Below are 15,445 nucleotides of genomic sequence, written 5' to 3'. Positions count from 1 at the left end.
ACTGGCTACAAAGGAAGAATGTTTTGTTTAGCTTATGATTGAATATGGTAGCATATGGTTGAATGACAATAAACCTGAGCTTCAATATCACCCACTGAATTAATCCTGAGCAGACTTTAAAAGGAAGACAACCAAGTGTCACCAGAGCTTGGGCACTCTAGGACTGCAATGAGAATTATGAAGACCATAAGACATAGGAGCAGAATTAGGCTATCTGGGCCATCGTCTGCTTCAACATCTCATCACTGCTGATCCCATTCCTTCTCTGCCCCAATCTCCTGCCTTCTCCCCGTATCCCTTCATGCCCTGACTAATCAAGAATCATCAATCTCTGCCTTATATATGCCTCCACAACCACCTGTGGCAACGAGTTCCAAATTCACCACTCCCTGGCTAAAGAAATTCTTCCTCATCTCCATCCTAAATGGATGTTTCTCTTTTCTGAGGCAGTGTCCTCTGATCTTAGACTCCCCCATAGGAAACATCCTCTCCACTTCCACTCTTTCGAGGCTTTTCAACAATCGATAGGTTTCAATGAGATCCCCCTTCATCCTGCTGAATTCTAGTGAGTACAGGCCCAGAGCCAGCAAACGCTCCTTATAATGACAAGCCTTTCAACCCCACAATTGTTTTTGTGAACCTTCGCTGAAACCTCTCCAATGTCAGCATGTCCTTTCTTCAATAAGGGGCCCAAAACTGCTCATAATACTCTTGTACTTAATAAAGTACCTCACTGGTACTTAATAAAGCCTCAGCACTGCATCTTTGCTAAAACTTCAACATAATGATGGGGGTGGGCTGTAAGGTGCAACAAGCCTCCCCTTGATACATCTCCCATTTACCATTTGAAAAACAGAGGTATAAGTATCCTAGAGATAAGTTCACAATTAGGTCACGGCAGTAAGTTTATAAAACATTCTCTTCCTGCAGTCAAGCACAAGAGACAAAAATGGTGCTTGTGACAGCTGAAGGGTAATAACCTACATACCCTGTGCAAGAGACTAGAGCTGAACTTAACTGCTTGGAAATTTGTCTTCCCACTCTTTATTTTACTCAGGTACAAGCCTTTTTGCCTTTTGAGCTGCACCACCCAGCAACCCTCTATATAATCCCAGCCTAATCATGGTACAATTACAATGACCAATTAACCTACCTACCAGTAGGTCTTTGGACTATGGGAAGAAACCGGAGTACCCGGACAAACTCCGTACAGGCAGGACAGGAATTGAACCCAGGTTGCTGGTACTGCAAAGTATTTCTGGTGTGCTAAATGGACATGATGCTTGAACTAATAACAAACTGTGACTAAGCCAATTAAAGATCATTAACTTGGATATCCTTGCCATCACCCCCACTGAATTAAAACCAAACTAGAATGAAAGTTACCAACAGCAGGTGATTGAGACTGGCATGACACTTGGATATCACTCTGATAATAAATTCACTTTGAAATGTGAACGTCTTGATACTTTTTTTCAGGTCAAACCATTTCAAAAAGGACTGATAGCTATAAGTTATAAATGGCTATTGAATTTCCGTATGTTAGCTAATGATAAAATTAAAGCTTCGTGGGAATTGGAGTTTCAGAAGTCTCTTTCAGATAATCAATGGAATAAATTATTTTATTTGGTAAATACTTCTTCTATTTGCACCCATCATTCCTTGTTTCTTTACCTTTTTTCTTCTTGTTATGGATAAGAGAATCAACAATCTTTTTATATTATATACTAATAGATTAATTCTATGTATGATCGTGATAATTTGTATTTTTCCTTTTATTTGAATTGTTATTGATATAGATTTTTGAGACAATTCTCCTCTTGTTTATATATATGTACTTTTTTTATTCAACTAATAAAAACATTGATAAAGAAAGAAAGAAAGAAATTTGAATGTCGTCCAGTGTGGCAGGGAGAAGGAAGAGTAATGAGGTTGGAAAAGAAAAAAAAAGCTGTGATTGGTGGTGCAGAATCAATGTGCCGAGTGGCCTAACTCAGAAAGCTCAGATATCTTAAGGCCTCAATGTCAACCATGGTTGATTTGAAGATTGATGGTACATGGGACATATCATTTTGAGTCTTATAGGAGAGATGAGAGAGCCAGAGTTGAATCTGGAGAGTGAAAAAGAGGTCTAGGAAGGATGGAGTGCGAAGTGGGTGAAAAGGACAGTAAAGACCGGGATGGAAGATTAGGAATTAGAGAGAGAGTTACAGTGTCAGAGGGAGAGGAAGAGAGCAAAAGGGAGAGAGTGAAACGGAGAGGGCAAACAAGAGTGAGCAAGAGAAAGAGTGCGAGGAGAGAGCAAGAGAGAGAGTACATGAGACAGCGCAAGATCAAGAGCACAAGAGGGTGCAAGAGAGTTGGAGCAAGAGAAAGAGAGCAAGAGAGAGAGAGAAGTGAAGCAGTTATAGATAATCATATTACATATACCTTCTGCATATTAATGGATCTTATAAAGTTGAATTAGTTAGCTATTAACTGATTGAGATTCAGCATGCCCTGGATTACTTTTTAAAAGATTCTGTAATTGATAATACAATAGCAAACTGCTCAAGTGTCACAAGACAAGAGAACTAAAGCACGTTGTGATTAAAATTATTATCTTTCTTCAGAAATTAGCTTAGGTTGGACAAGCACCTGATCGGTCTATGATTAATGATTACAATTGATATAATGCTTTCAATATTGTAGATGTATCCCACGGGACTATTGATATACAGACAAAAAAAATGAGATCAGAAGCTGCATTGAGAGAATGCTTTTTGAAGAGGGAATAAATGGTTGGTAGTAAAGAGATAAGAGGTGGAAGAGTTAAGAAGGATTGCCAATCCACAGACCCTCTGCCAAAGGTGGGATTAAGGTTATAAACTAACCAGAGATAAAGGTGATCAAATATAGTGGGGCAACATAAGTTAGAGCCCAGAAAGGAAGCTGGCACAGGATGGAGCAAGTGGAATGCATCCTGCTTACATCTACAAGGGAGAAGCACTGGGGCTGAGTGGCGCAGTACTTAGGCTAGAGTTGGTGCTGTGGCTCACTCAGCAAAAGACAAGGTCTGTTGTGATCATCTGCAGATTTCGGCGGTGATGGATGGCTTGAGTTTGGCTTCTTTTATTGAGTAGCTGTATCTTTCTATCTTATACATGTTGTGTACTTTGTGCTGTGTGTGACTGTTGGTACTATGCTTTCCACCCTGACCCCAGTGTAACACTGTCTCGTTTGGCTGTATTCATGTACATATGGTTAAATGACAACTAAACTTGAATGGAATTGTTTGCAGATTAAACACTAGGGAGAGAGGCTGATCATTATATATCTGATCTCAGATGGCTGTATTGTTTGATTAGCCAGCCTGTTCATATTTATTTATTTATTGAGATACAGCACAGAATAGACCCTTTTGTCCTGAACCAGAAACCCCAACTTAATTATAGCTTAATTATGGGAGAATTTACAATGACCAATTAACCTACCAACTGGTACGTCTGTGGGAGGAGACTGGAGCACCACGGGGAAATCCATTTAGTCACGGGAAGAATGTACAAACTCCTTAAAGGCAGCAGAGGGAAGGAAATCTCACTGTTCCCAATGTTCCCTTTTGAATCAGTCTTCCCCTGGACTCTGTAATTTGATGCAATATTTAGCCCCGAGTTTATATTACAAGAACTTGGTACACCGTTAGCTGACGCAGCAGTTCTGCTGTGCAACCTCATTCCATTATTGATGACAGCAGAGGCTCCCTTAAAATTTGGTTTACAACTCCAATTTTGTTTTGCCTTTAGAGAGCCACACCTCTACTGGGCCACAACCTTGTTGTAGGGTTTGGAGGCTTGCATGCCTCAATGACCCAGAGAGCCAGGTCAGGGCTGGCTGGAGTCAAGGTCTTGAACTTTGACTCTTAGTGGGGTCACCCATGCCAAACAGGCCAAAGGGTAGAGGTCAGGCCAGGTACAGGGGGTTCAGCTCAGGCTACAACCCTAAATGGTCAAAACAAAAAAATTGTTATGGAAACAGCAACAAAGAATCCTTCTGCATCTAGGTGAGATGGTATGGGCAGACAGAGATGAAGAACCTTCATTGATGCCTTAAGCACCAGCGTCGTAACGGACAATAAGTAAGTTTAGAGAACCACAAAAATAAAGGTCAATTAGAAATTTAAACAATTCAACCAAAACAGACCAATGGGAGACAGAAATTAATTTTATCGATTAAATATTCCTATTTAATACAGGAAAACCTTAACTAAATCCTTCAGATTCTCAACTCTAAACATTTCCCAAATAAACTTGCATTCAAACACCTTGGTTACTACTTCTTCTGTTCTATTTTCTGTGTTCCATAATTAATCTGCCTTTGTTTCATTCGGCACATTCCCAATCTTATGGACAGCTTACATCATTTATATCTGGTCCAGCCTTTATTTTGTTCCTTACCTGGAGGAACCAATTGATTTGCATTGAGGTACTTCTTATCAGAGAACATGGCTGTCCAAAACTTGATCATAATACTGATGTCTTCCCGCAGTCTCTTCTCATCCTGGGTTGGATATTTAGGTGCAACACTGAAATAATCAGAAAAATTGGATTAGGTTAGATTGTTTGTCACACGTCCAGTAAAATGCATTGTTTGTGTCAACAACCAACACATTTTGAATATTTTGCTGTTGTAGTGTTTGTTGAGCTTGGCAGATGTTTTGTCACTAGTCGAGGAGACATTCTCAGTGTACAGTAGTTAATGTTTCTCTCTGGGAATGCTTGTATTTATATAGGCCCCTGCTCATTTGCCTCAGTCCTCATTGGCTACTCCTTCAGTTGACCTTTGAATTCTATTAGCTCATGTTTCTTTGGCTCTTAGGGGTTCATAGATGGTGTTGTTTACCCCTAAAAGGTTGCTTTCACTGTGTGCTGCATCTGCGAAGCTGAGTCAGGCGGTGTCGTGGAAGTCCATAGCGGGGGCATTCCCTTCTGCCGCCGGTGTGAGATGACGAGTCTATCGGGACCCTAAGGACTTGTGGAAACTGTGTGGTGGTTTCTTTTGAACTTATAGTCTTTTAACATCTTTGGACTATTTTTACCGTGCCCATGGTCTGCTTTTTTATCAAATTATAGTATTTTTGCACTGTTGTAACCATATGTTGTAACAATGTGGTTTTGTGCAGGTCTTGTAGCTTTAGTTTTTGGTCTTGTTTTGTCTGGTGAGTTTGGAGCTCCTTTCCGGGGAACGCGCTAAGATGGTAGCGCGATATTAATACATGGCAGCCTCTCCGGACTCTGGATTGGGGATTGCTAAACGTTATGTGGATTTTCTGGAGTAGTCTATTTTGTCATGTGCGTTGTTGATATCATTCTGGAAGAACGTTGTCTCATTTTTTAACTGCATTGCATTTGTGGTTTTTAGATGACAATAAACTGAATCTGAATCTGAATCAAGATCGAGGCAAGCATACAGGGGCCTATATAAACTTGAGCACTCCCAGATAGAAATACCAACAGATATCACTCGGGGACATCACTCGACTGGTGATGGAACACCTGCAAGTTACTGCCAAGCTCAGTGAACACTGCAAAATCAAACAGCTCAACCCGAGCTTCCACCATTCTAAACAGGCTGAATATATTTTTGGGGCAGCCCTCAGGCGTTGCAAATCTTCTAGCACCAATATGCTACAACTTGCTGAACTCTAACCCCAATGTCTTTGGAACACAGGAGGAAATCCACCCAGGGAGAAAGAAAAAAACTGTTTACAGACCCCTGCCGGATTGAACCCCGATCTTTCGATTGCTGGCAGTGGGAGGTTGCTTTCCATTGTATCCGACAATTACAGGAAACCTGTATTGTTGTATACAATGAACAACCACCATGGGTGGTAGGGGTATGGAGGGCTATGGTCGATGGAAGCAGACAGTTTAAATAGCTCGGCACAGAGTAGATGGGCCAATGGGCCTGTTTCTGTGCGGTATTCTTCTATGACTCTATGACTCTGTGCGGGAGAGTTTTTAAAGTTGGGAAGGAGATGCACTGGGGCAGTTTCACTCTCCAGACCTCAGGAGTCAGTGTAAGTGGTACGAGAAATTGTCACAATTGGTGTCTTTCTTAGTTGCAGTGGATGGGCATAACTTCTGGCACTGGAATAACATTATGCTATTGTACCCCTGTAAAGGATTCAATGGACCACAGAGACGCAAAACATGATAGCAAAATGAATGTATTTACCTAAAGTAGTCAAAGGCAGTAGAATAGACCTTTTCTCTGAGGACATTTCGAATGGTGGCATTGGAAATCACATCAGCATGCAACAGAGCAAGACCAAGTGTCAATAGCCTATAGAAACACATGTGAAGTAATTAGATCTGCAGGAATTCAGTGGCTCGTTGAATTCTTCCTGTAGCATTCCACCAGATATCCTTAAACATCCCAAAAATAGTTCTAGAAACATAGAAAATAGGTGCAGGAGTAGGCCATTCGGCCCTTCGAGCCTGCACCACCATTATGATCATGGCTGATCATCCAACTCAGAACCCTGTACCTGCTTTCTCTCCATACCCCCTGATCCCTTTAGCCACAAGGGCCATATCTAACTTCCTCTTAAATATAGCCAATGAACCGGCCTCAACTGTTTCCTGTGGCAGAGAATTCCACAAATTCACCACTCTCTGTGTGAAGACGTTTTTCCTCATCTCGGTCCTAAAAGGCTTCCCCTTTATCCTTAAACTGTGACCCCTCATTCTGGACTTCCCAACATCGGAAACAATCTTCCTGCATCTAGCCTGTCCAATCCCTTTAGAATTTTGTATGTTTCAATAAGATCCCCGCTCAATCTTCTAAATTCCAGTGAGTATAAGCTTAGACGATCCAGTCTTTCTTCATATGAAAGTCCTGCCATCCTAGGAATCAATCTGGTGAGTCTTCTCTGTACTCTTTCTGCATTCTGCAAGAATGTCTTTCCTCAGATTAGGGGACCAAAACTGCACACAATATTCTAGGTGTGGTACACACATCGTTTAATGGCAATCATGGGCAATAGAGAGAGCAGGGGTTCCCAACCTTTCTTTATGCCACAGACCAATACCATTATGCCATGGACCCCAGGTTGAGAACCACTGTGTTGGAGGAACTCAGTAGGTCAGCAGAATCTGTGAAAGGAAATTGACAGCTAATGTTGTTTCGGGTTAAGACTTCTCATCTGGACTGAAAGAGCTCGGGAGAAGAGGGGCAGCCAGAAGAAGGTGGTGAGGGGAAGGGATGGCAGGAGTGCATGTGATTGGTGAGGATGGATGACAGGCAAATGGAAGAGCGGAAGAGTGGGAACAGCGACAGAGGCTGGGCGAGGTGATAGGTGGAAAGAAGATAAGGAAATCTGATAGGAGAAGATGGTGAAACACAGAACTAAAGAACTGATTGTGGACTTCAGAAAGGATTAAATGAGGTAACACACACCAGACCTCATACTGGGATCAAAAGTTGAAAGAGTGAGCAATTTCAAGTTCCTGGGCATCAATATCTCTGAGGACCCATCCTGGACCGAACATATTGATACAGCTACAAAGAAGGCACAACAGTGGCTATATTTTAAACTAATATGGCAGGGGGATGGGAACCAGTATGGTAGAGCTGAGGATGAGCCAGCAGGCTTACAAGTAGATGAAGTAATATGTAATATGAATGTAAGGAAGGACAAGTCAATGATTGGGTACAAATGCAGATAGAGCACACACTTAAGTTGTACCACAGAGGCAAAATTCATAAAGGTAAAGAATGCAGGACTGTGTATTTATATTTAAATACACATAGTACAGTACTCGAAATAAGGTGGACAAACTCGTGGCTCAATTAGAAGTTGGTCGGTATGACATTGTGGGCATCACTGAGGCATGGCTGAAAGAAGGCCATAGTTGGGAGTTTAACATCAAGGATATACTTTGTATAGAAAGGACAGGCAGGGAGGCATAGGCAGTGGTGTGGTTCTATTGGTAAGAGATGTAATTACATCTTTAGAAAGAAAGAGGTAAAGGGTCAGAGAATGTTGAATCTTTGTGGGTGGATTTAAGAAGCTCCAAGGGTAAAAACAACATTATGGGAATCATATATAGGCCTCCATATAGCAGCCAAGATGTGAGGTTGAGATTGCAAAGGGAGCTGGAAAGGGCATGCAATAAGGGCAATGTCACAATTGTAAATGGGGACTTCAATATGTAAGGTTGGTGTCGGATTGCAAAGGAGGAAATTGCTGAATGCCTATGAGATGGCTTTTTAGAGCAGCTTGTGCTTGAGCCTACTCAGGGAAAGGATATCTTAGATTGGATGTTGTGTAATAACCCAGATTTTATTAGTCAGCCTAACATACAGTGATCATGATATGATTGAATTCATATTGCAGAAGCATAAGTCAGATGTATCAGTATCACAATGGAATAAAGGAAATTCCAGAGGCATGAGAGAGGAGCTTGCTCAGGCGGATTGGAGGATACTGGCAGGGACGACAGCAAAGCAAAGGTGGCTGAAGTTTCAGGCAATAGTTCACAAGGCACAGAATAGATGTGCCCCACAGAAGATGTTGTTCTCAAATGGCAGAGGTAAGCAAATATAGCTGACAAGGGAAGTTAAGGACTGCATAAAAGCCAAGGAAAGGGCATTATAAGGTAGCCAAAGTGAGTGGGAAGTTGGATGATTGGGAAGTTTTTAAAATCCAAGAAAAAGTAACTAATAAAGCTATAAAAGAAAAGATTAAATGTGAGGGCGCACTAGTCAATAATATAAAGCAGGATACTAAAAGCTTTTTCAATTATAAAAAGAATAAAAGGGAGGTGGGAGTTAGTATTCGACCATTGGAAAATGGTGCTGGTGAGGTAGTCATGAGGGACAAGAAATGGTAGATGAACTTAATAAATATTTTGCTTCAGTCTTTACTGTTGAAGACTCTAGCTGTATGACAGAGTTCCGTGAGTGTCAGGGAGCAGAAGTGAGTGCCATCACTATTACAAAAGGAAAAAGTGCTAGGCAAACCCAAAGTTCTTAAGGTGGATAAGTCACCTGGAACTGACGGACTACATTTCGGAGTCCTGAAAGAGGTTGCTGAAGAGATAATGGATGCACTGGTCATGATCTTTCAAGTATCACTTGATTCTGGCATGGTCCCAGAGAACTGGAATATTGCAACTGTTTACTCTTTAAAAAGGGAGGAAGACAAAAGAGAGGAAAGTATTGGCCAGTTAGCCTAACCTCAGCGGTTGGGAAGGTGTTGGAGTCCATTATTAGGGATGAGGTTTCAGGGTACTTGGAGACTAGTGATAAGTCAAAGTCAGCATTGTTTCCATAAAGAAAAATGTTGCCTGACAAATCTGTTAGAATTCTTCGAGAAATGAACAAGGTGGACAAAGGAGAGGCAGTGGATGTCATTGACTTGGATTTTCAGAAGGCACTTGATAAGGTGTCTCACATGAGGTGGTTAACAATATAAATTCTATGGTGTTACAGCAAATATACTGACATGGATAGAGGAATGACTGACAGGCAGGAGGCAGTGAGTGGGAACAAAGAGGGCCTTTTTTGATTGGTTGCCAGTGGCTAGTGGTGTTCTTCAGGGGTCAGTATTGGGACCGCTACTTTTCCCATTGTTTGTCAGTGATTTGGATAATGGAATTGATGGCTTTGTTCCAAAGTTTGCAGATGATACGAGGATAGGTGGAGGGATAGGTGGTTCTGAGGAAGGAATGCAATTGCAGCAGGACTTGACAAGTTGGAAGAATGGGCTAAAAAAAAGTGTCTGATGGAATACAATGTTAGGAAATGTATGATAATGCATTTTGATAAAAGGAACAATGATGCAGACTATTATTTAAATGGGGTTAAAATTCAAACATCAGAGGTGCAGAGGGACTTAGGAGTCCTTGAGCAAGACTCCCAGAAGGTTAATTCACAGGTTGAGACTGTGGTAAAGAAGGCAAATACAAAATTGGCAGTAATTTCAAGGGGAACAGAATATAAAACCAAGGAGATAATGTTGAAGCTTTATAAGGCACTAGTCAGGCTGCACTTGGGAGTATTGTGAACAGTTTTGGGCCCCATATCTCAGAAGAAATGTACTGTCATTGGAGAGAATCCAGAGGGGGTTCAGGAGAATGATTCTGGGAATGAAGGGGTTAATATATGAGGAGTGTCTGGCAGCTTTGGGCCTGTACTCACTGGAATTTAGAAGAATGCGTAGGGATCTCATTGAAACCTACCGAATGTTGAAAGGACTAGATAAACTGAATGTGGAGAGGATATTTCCTGTGGTGAGGGTATCCAGAACCACAGGACACAGCCTCAAAATTCAGGGATGACCTTTTAAACAGAGGTAAGGAGGAATTTTTTTAGCCAGAGAGTAGCGATTCTGTGGAATGATCTGCTACAGACTGCGGTGGGGGCCAAGTCCATGCGAATATTTAATGTGGAAGTTGATAGATCCCTGATTGTTTAGGGAATCAAGGGATATGGTGAGAGGGCAGGTGTATGAGGTTGAATGGGATCCAGGATCAGCCATGAAATGGCATAGTGGACTCGATGGGCTGAAAATAGCGTGCTTGTGCTTTTTTGTCTTAAGGTCTTCTGATCTTACTTCATTATGAGTTTGAAGTGACTTATTATGTCACTGATGATACAAATTTCTACAGATGTACTGTGGAGATCATTCTATTCAGGTGCATCACTGGCATGCGGTGGGGGGCTACTACACAGGATCAAAATAAGCTACAAGAAGTTGTACATTTAGTCATCTCTATAATGGAGTGGTATTCAGGACATCTACAAGGAGTGATGCCTCCAAAAGGGGGCATCCATCATTTAGGACCCTCATCATCCACGTCATGTCTTGTTTTCATTGCTACCATCAGGAAGGAGGAACAGGAGCCTAGCAGCACACACTGAATGATTCAGGAGCAGCCTCTTGCCCTGTGCCATCTGATTTCTGAATGGACATTGAAACAATGAACATTACCTCACTACTTTTTTTCCTTATTTTTGGCACTAGGTTTCCCCCACTTTATGAATGTTCACTTTATACCACTTCGCTTCTACAAAAGACCTACATTCGTCTTCGCATTACAAAGAGGATTTTTGCTTTTACGAAAATTTTTCTCATATAAATCAATGGTTCTTTGCTTTACACCATTTTGGCTTTAGAAAAGTTTCATAGAAACGCTCTACCTTTGTAAAGGGAGGGACACCTGTACTTATTTAACTATTTAATATATCTATACACTGCAATTTATGTTTTTTCTATTATTATGTACTGTATTGTACTGCTGCCATAAAGACAACAGATTTCATGACATATGCCAGTGATATTAAACCCAATACTGATTCTGAAATAAGGGAGGTTGTGAGGGCAGATGGGCAGACAGAGTGGGTAAAAGAATAAAGGAAAGTGGTGATGGGGAGCCAGGGGCTGGTGCAAAAAAATCTTGGTAGGCCAGAATGAGAGATGATGTTACAGAGGGGGAGATTGATGGACAACACAAGTACAACTGAGTGTGGGTTTAGTCCTTAACATATATGGCTATGACTCTGAAGAGACTACCTCCACAATGATGAGAGGAAGATGTGTGGGAGGTGGGAGGGTGGTGTTGGGAGGTAGGTGGATGGAAACTAAATATTTTGAGGTGAATCACCCAAAACCAGATTCTGGCACTTAGCAGAATACATAAACATACTACTGGGAGCAGAGTGTAGCTCCATTTCCTTTAGACAGAACCTGCACGTTGAAGATCGGCTGGGGGAAAAGAAGGGCAACAAAATGTCTGCTCAGTTTAGGAAACATTTAGACAGGCAGAGAAGGGAATGATATAGGCTCCGAGCAGTTTAAACTGGCACCATGGCCAGCACAGCCATCCTGAGATGAAGGGCCTGTTCAATATAACTGTGATCCTGATCAAGCAAGTGGCAAGCATCAGAGTTACGGCCTAGAAACAGGCCCTTCAGCCCACTGAGTCTGGGACCATCAGAATCAGATTTGTCATGAAATTTGTTGTTTTGTGGTAGTGGGACAATGTGAAGATTTAACATTACCTTAATTTACAGAAATAAATTTTAAAAAGGAATACTGAGGTTTGTGGGTTTCACAATCCATTCAGAAATCTGATGGAGAAGGGAAGGAGCTGTTCCTGTGGGGTCATTGGGATCCTGTGCCAAAGTAAAAATTTGAATGATCAAAATACATTTATGTCACTTTATACAACCCTAAGTTTCATTTTCCTGTGGGGATACTCAGCAATAGTAACTATAACAGGATCAATGAAAAATCAAGCAGAGTGCAGAACACAACAATCTGTGCAAATTCAAATATAAATAAATAGCAATAAATAACAAGAAAGTGGGAATAATGAGTCCTTAAAGTGAGGTCATTGGTTTTGGGAATATTTCAATGGATGGGCAGGTGAGTGTAGTTATCCTTTTTGTTCAAGAACCTGATGACTATGGGCCAGTCTTGAATGATGAGGGTCTTTAGTGATGCATGCCGCCTTCTTGAAGCATCATCTCGTGAAGGTGTCCTTAACGTCGAGGTCTTACGGCACCCATTTCCACCAATCCTATTTTATTCTCCCTACGCTCCCAACATCCCCCACCACCTGCGCAGATTCTACCAATCACTAATATGGGGACAAGTTATAGTGGCCAAACTTACCAAACTTATGGGCTGTGGAAGCGGACTATAACATCCAGGGGAAATGCACAGCAAGCTGCACAGAGACAAGAACTGAGCCTGGATCTCTGAGCCAGCAGCTCTGACATTACATCTGAAGGCTGAGGTTGTTAACATGACAACTTTATTGCGCGTCCTATACACTTTGATGTGCAGCACCTACTTGAATCTTGGCCCAATGGCAGCTACATGTCTGTTCAAAGTCCCCTTTGATCCTCCAACATTTAGAGAGAGAGAGCGTTGCAGAAGGCTGCCAAAGATCTCCACTTGGTCCGCACTGCAGTACTTGGCAATCTCAAACCTTTGCATCAGAAACTAAAGCAGAAATGCCAAAAATAAAAACACATGCATTTAAAAGAAATAAAGATTTTAAAAATTAGCTCCATTTGTTACATACAAATCAGTATATACCATGAAATGCATTGCTTGCGTCAACAACCAACATGGTCCAAGGATTGTCCTAGAGAAGGACACAAGTGTCATCACACCCCCTTGCACCAGTATATCATGTCCTCAACTTACTAACCCTCACCTGTACATCTTTGGAATGTGAGAGGAAACCCGCGTGATCATGTGGAAAACATACGAACTCCTTACAGACAGCAGCAGGTATTTAACACTGACAGATATTGCTGGCACTGTAAAGGATTATTCTTCCGAGGCCTTATACTGTAACTTCCCTTTATAATCAATTGCAGTAATTATAAATGACCAGATACCATGCATTAGATATAGAAGCAGAATTAGGCCATTTGGCCCGATGAGTCTGCTCCAGCATTTCATCATGGCTGATCCGTTTTCCCTCAGCCCCAATGTCCTGCCTTCCCCATTCTCCCTTCAGGCCCCAACTAATCAAGAGTCTATCCACCTCTGCCTTTAATATAATCAATGATTTGCCTCCAGAGTCGCATATAAGACCATAAGGTATAGGACCATTTGTATGGGCCATTTAGCGCATCGAGTCTGCTCTGCCATTTAATCATGGGCTGATTCAGTTCTTCCAGTCATCCCCACTCCCCTGCCTTCTCTCCATAACCTTTGATGCCCTGGCTAATGAAGAACCTATCTATCTCTGCCTTAAATGCACCCAATGACTTGGCCTCCACAGCCACTTTTGGCAACAAATTCCACAGATTTACCACCCTCTGACTAAAGTAATTTCTGCACCTCCATTCTAAATTTATATCCCTCTATTCTGATGCTGTGGTCTCTGGTTTTAGACTCTTTACCACATCCACTCTATTGAGGCCTTTCAAATTCAATTGGTTTCAATGAGGTCACCTCTTATTCTTCTACAAACCTCATTTCCAGAAAAGTTGGGATATTTTCCAAAATGCAATAAAAACAAAAATCTGTGATATTGTGGCGACCCACTTCCTAGCACACTCGAACCGGCTCACAAATAGCCAACGCGCTGGCATAAAGGCCAGTCCCAAAAGGGCGCCAAGTCTGCTTCACCAACAAAGGGAAAAGCCCGCGCAGGACTGTGAATACATGCCCCCTACAGCATCTGCGCCCGGGGAGGGCGGAATCAGGGAGGCTTTAAAGCGAGGCGGCGAAGTTCGAATAAAATCTTTTTTAACTGCAGTTTACCGACTCCGTGTCGTTATTTCAGCGCTGCATGTAGCACACCGCTACAATTGGTGACCCCGATGGCCCAAACGATATTTGGACCGGAGATGAATGACGCTGCATCTGTTCATGCAGCTTCGTTGAAACTGCCAAGCTTCTGGACGCTGCGACCTCACCTATGGTTCCAGCAAGCAGAAGCCCAATTCCACGTTCGGCAGATAACCTCGGAGGACACACGTTACTAATACGTGGTGAGCTCCCTCAACCAGGACACAGCAGCCCAGGCTAAGGAGTTCATACAGTCTCCCCCAGCGGACAGCAAATACACGGAATTCAAAGCCCTGCTCATAAGGACTTTCGGACTCTCACGGCGCGAGCGAGCTGCCTGCTTACTGCACCTGGATGGTTTGGGAGACAGACCTCCATCGGCTTTAATGAATGAGATGTTGTCTCTGGCCGGAGGACACAAGCCCTGCCTCATGTTTGAGAAGGCATTCCTGGAGCAGCTGCCCGAGGGCATACGCCTGCTGCTGTCCGATACGGATTTCAGCGACCCCCGGAAGGTGGCAGCCTGGGCGAACTGGGCACAGATCACCCGGCCACGCTCCCAGCAGCAAACCAGAACAGGCCCGGTCACAGAGCCGCTAACCCCAGAGGCAGGGGTGAGGAGACCAACGAACAATGGTGCTTCTACCACCAGCGCTGTCGCCCGCCCCGCAAGTTCCCGTGAAACGCCAGGGCCAGCCGCCACTGATGGCTACAGTGGCTGACCATCGGGATAGCCTCCTGTATGGGTCGGGACGCCGTTTTTTGGTCGACACAGGTGCCGAGATCAGCGTCTTACCTCTGACGAGTTACGACACCCGCAACAGGGCACCGGGTCCCACCCTGAGGGCCGTGAACGGCAGCACCTACGGCACCTGTACGGTGCAGCTACAGTTCGGCTCCAGCCGGTTCATGTGGGACTTCACACTGGCCGCCGTAGCCCAACCGCTTCTGGGTGCGGATTTTTTGCGGTCTCACAGCCTACTGGTCGACCTGCCGAGGCAGAGACTGGTCCACGCCGAGACCTTTCGGAAGTTCTCCCTGGGTGAAGCCCAGTTGCCAGCCCCACACCTCGACTCCATCACGCTGTCCGACAACGACTTCACCAGAGTCCTGGCGGATTTCCCATCGGTTCTGGCACCGCAGTTC

The 15,445-nt window shown here is 43.1% G+C and overlaps 1 protein-coding gene across 1 annotated transcript in view; it reads right to left on the bottom strand.

Moving 5' to 3' along the window:
* pi4kab (phosphatidylinositol 4-kinase, catalytic, alpha b) overlaps positions 1-15,445 on the bottom strand; it is a 314,691-nt gene that overhangs the window by 79,875 nt on the left and 219,371 nt on the right. The window contains exons 34-36 of the mRNA XM_059943702.1: positions 12,843-12,994; positions 6,214-6,321; positions 4,434-4,561 (exon numbers count right to left, since the gene is read on the bottom strand). Coding sequence (XP_059799685.1) covers positions 4,434-4,561; positions 6,214-6,321; positions 12,843-12,994 — 388 coding nt within the window. The remainder of the gene's footprint in view (positions 1-4,433; positions 4,562-6,213; positions 6,322-12,842; positions 12,995-15,445) is intronic.

This window comes from Hypanus sabinus, chromosome 18, assembly GCF_030144855.1.
Source record: "Hypanus sabinus isolate sHypSab1 chromosome 18, sHypSab1.hap1, whole genome shotgun sequence".
NCBI classification, from domain to species: domain Eukaryota; kingdom Metazoa; phylum Chordata; class Chondrichthyes; order Myliobatiformes; family Dasyatidae; genus Hypanus; species Hypanus sabinus.
The sequence above is the reverse complement of the archived record's forward strand: the minus strand, read 5'-3'. Positions and strand labels throughout refer to the sequence as shown.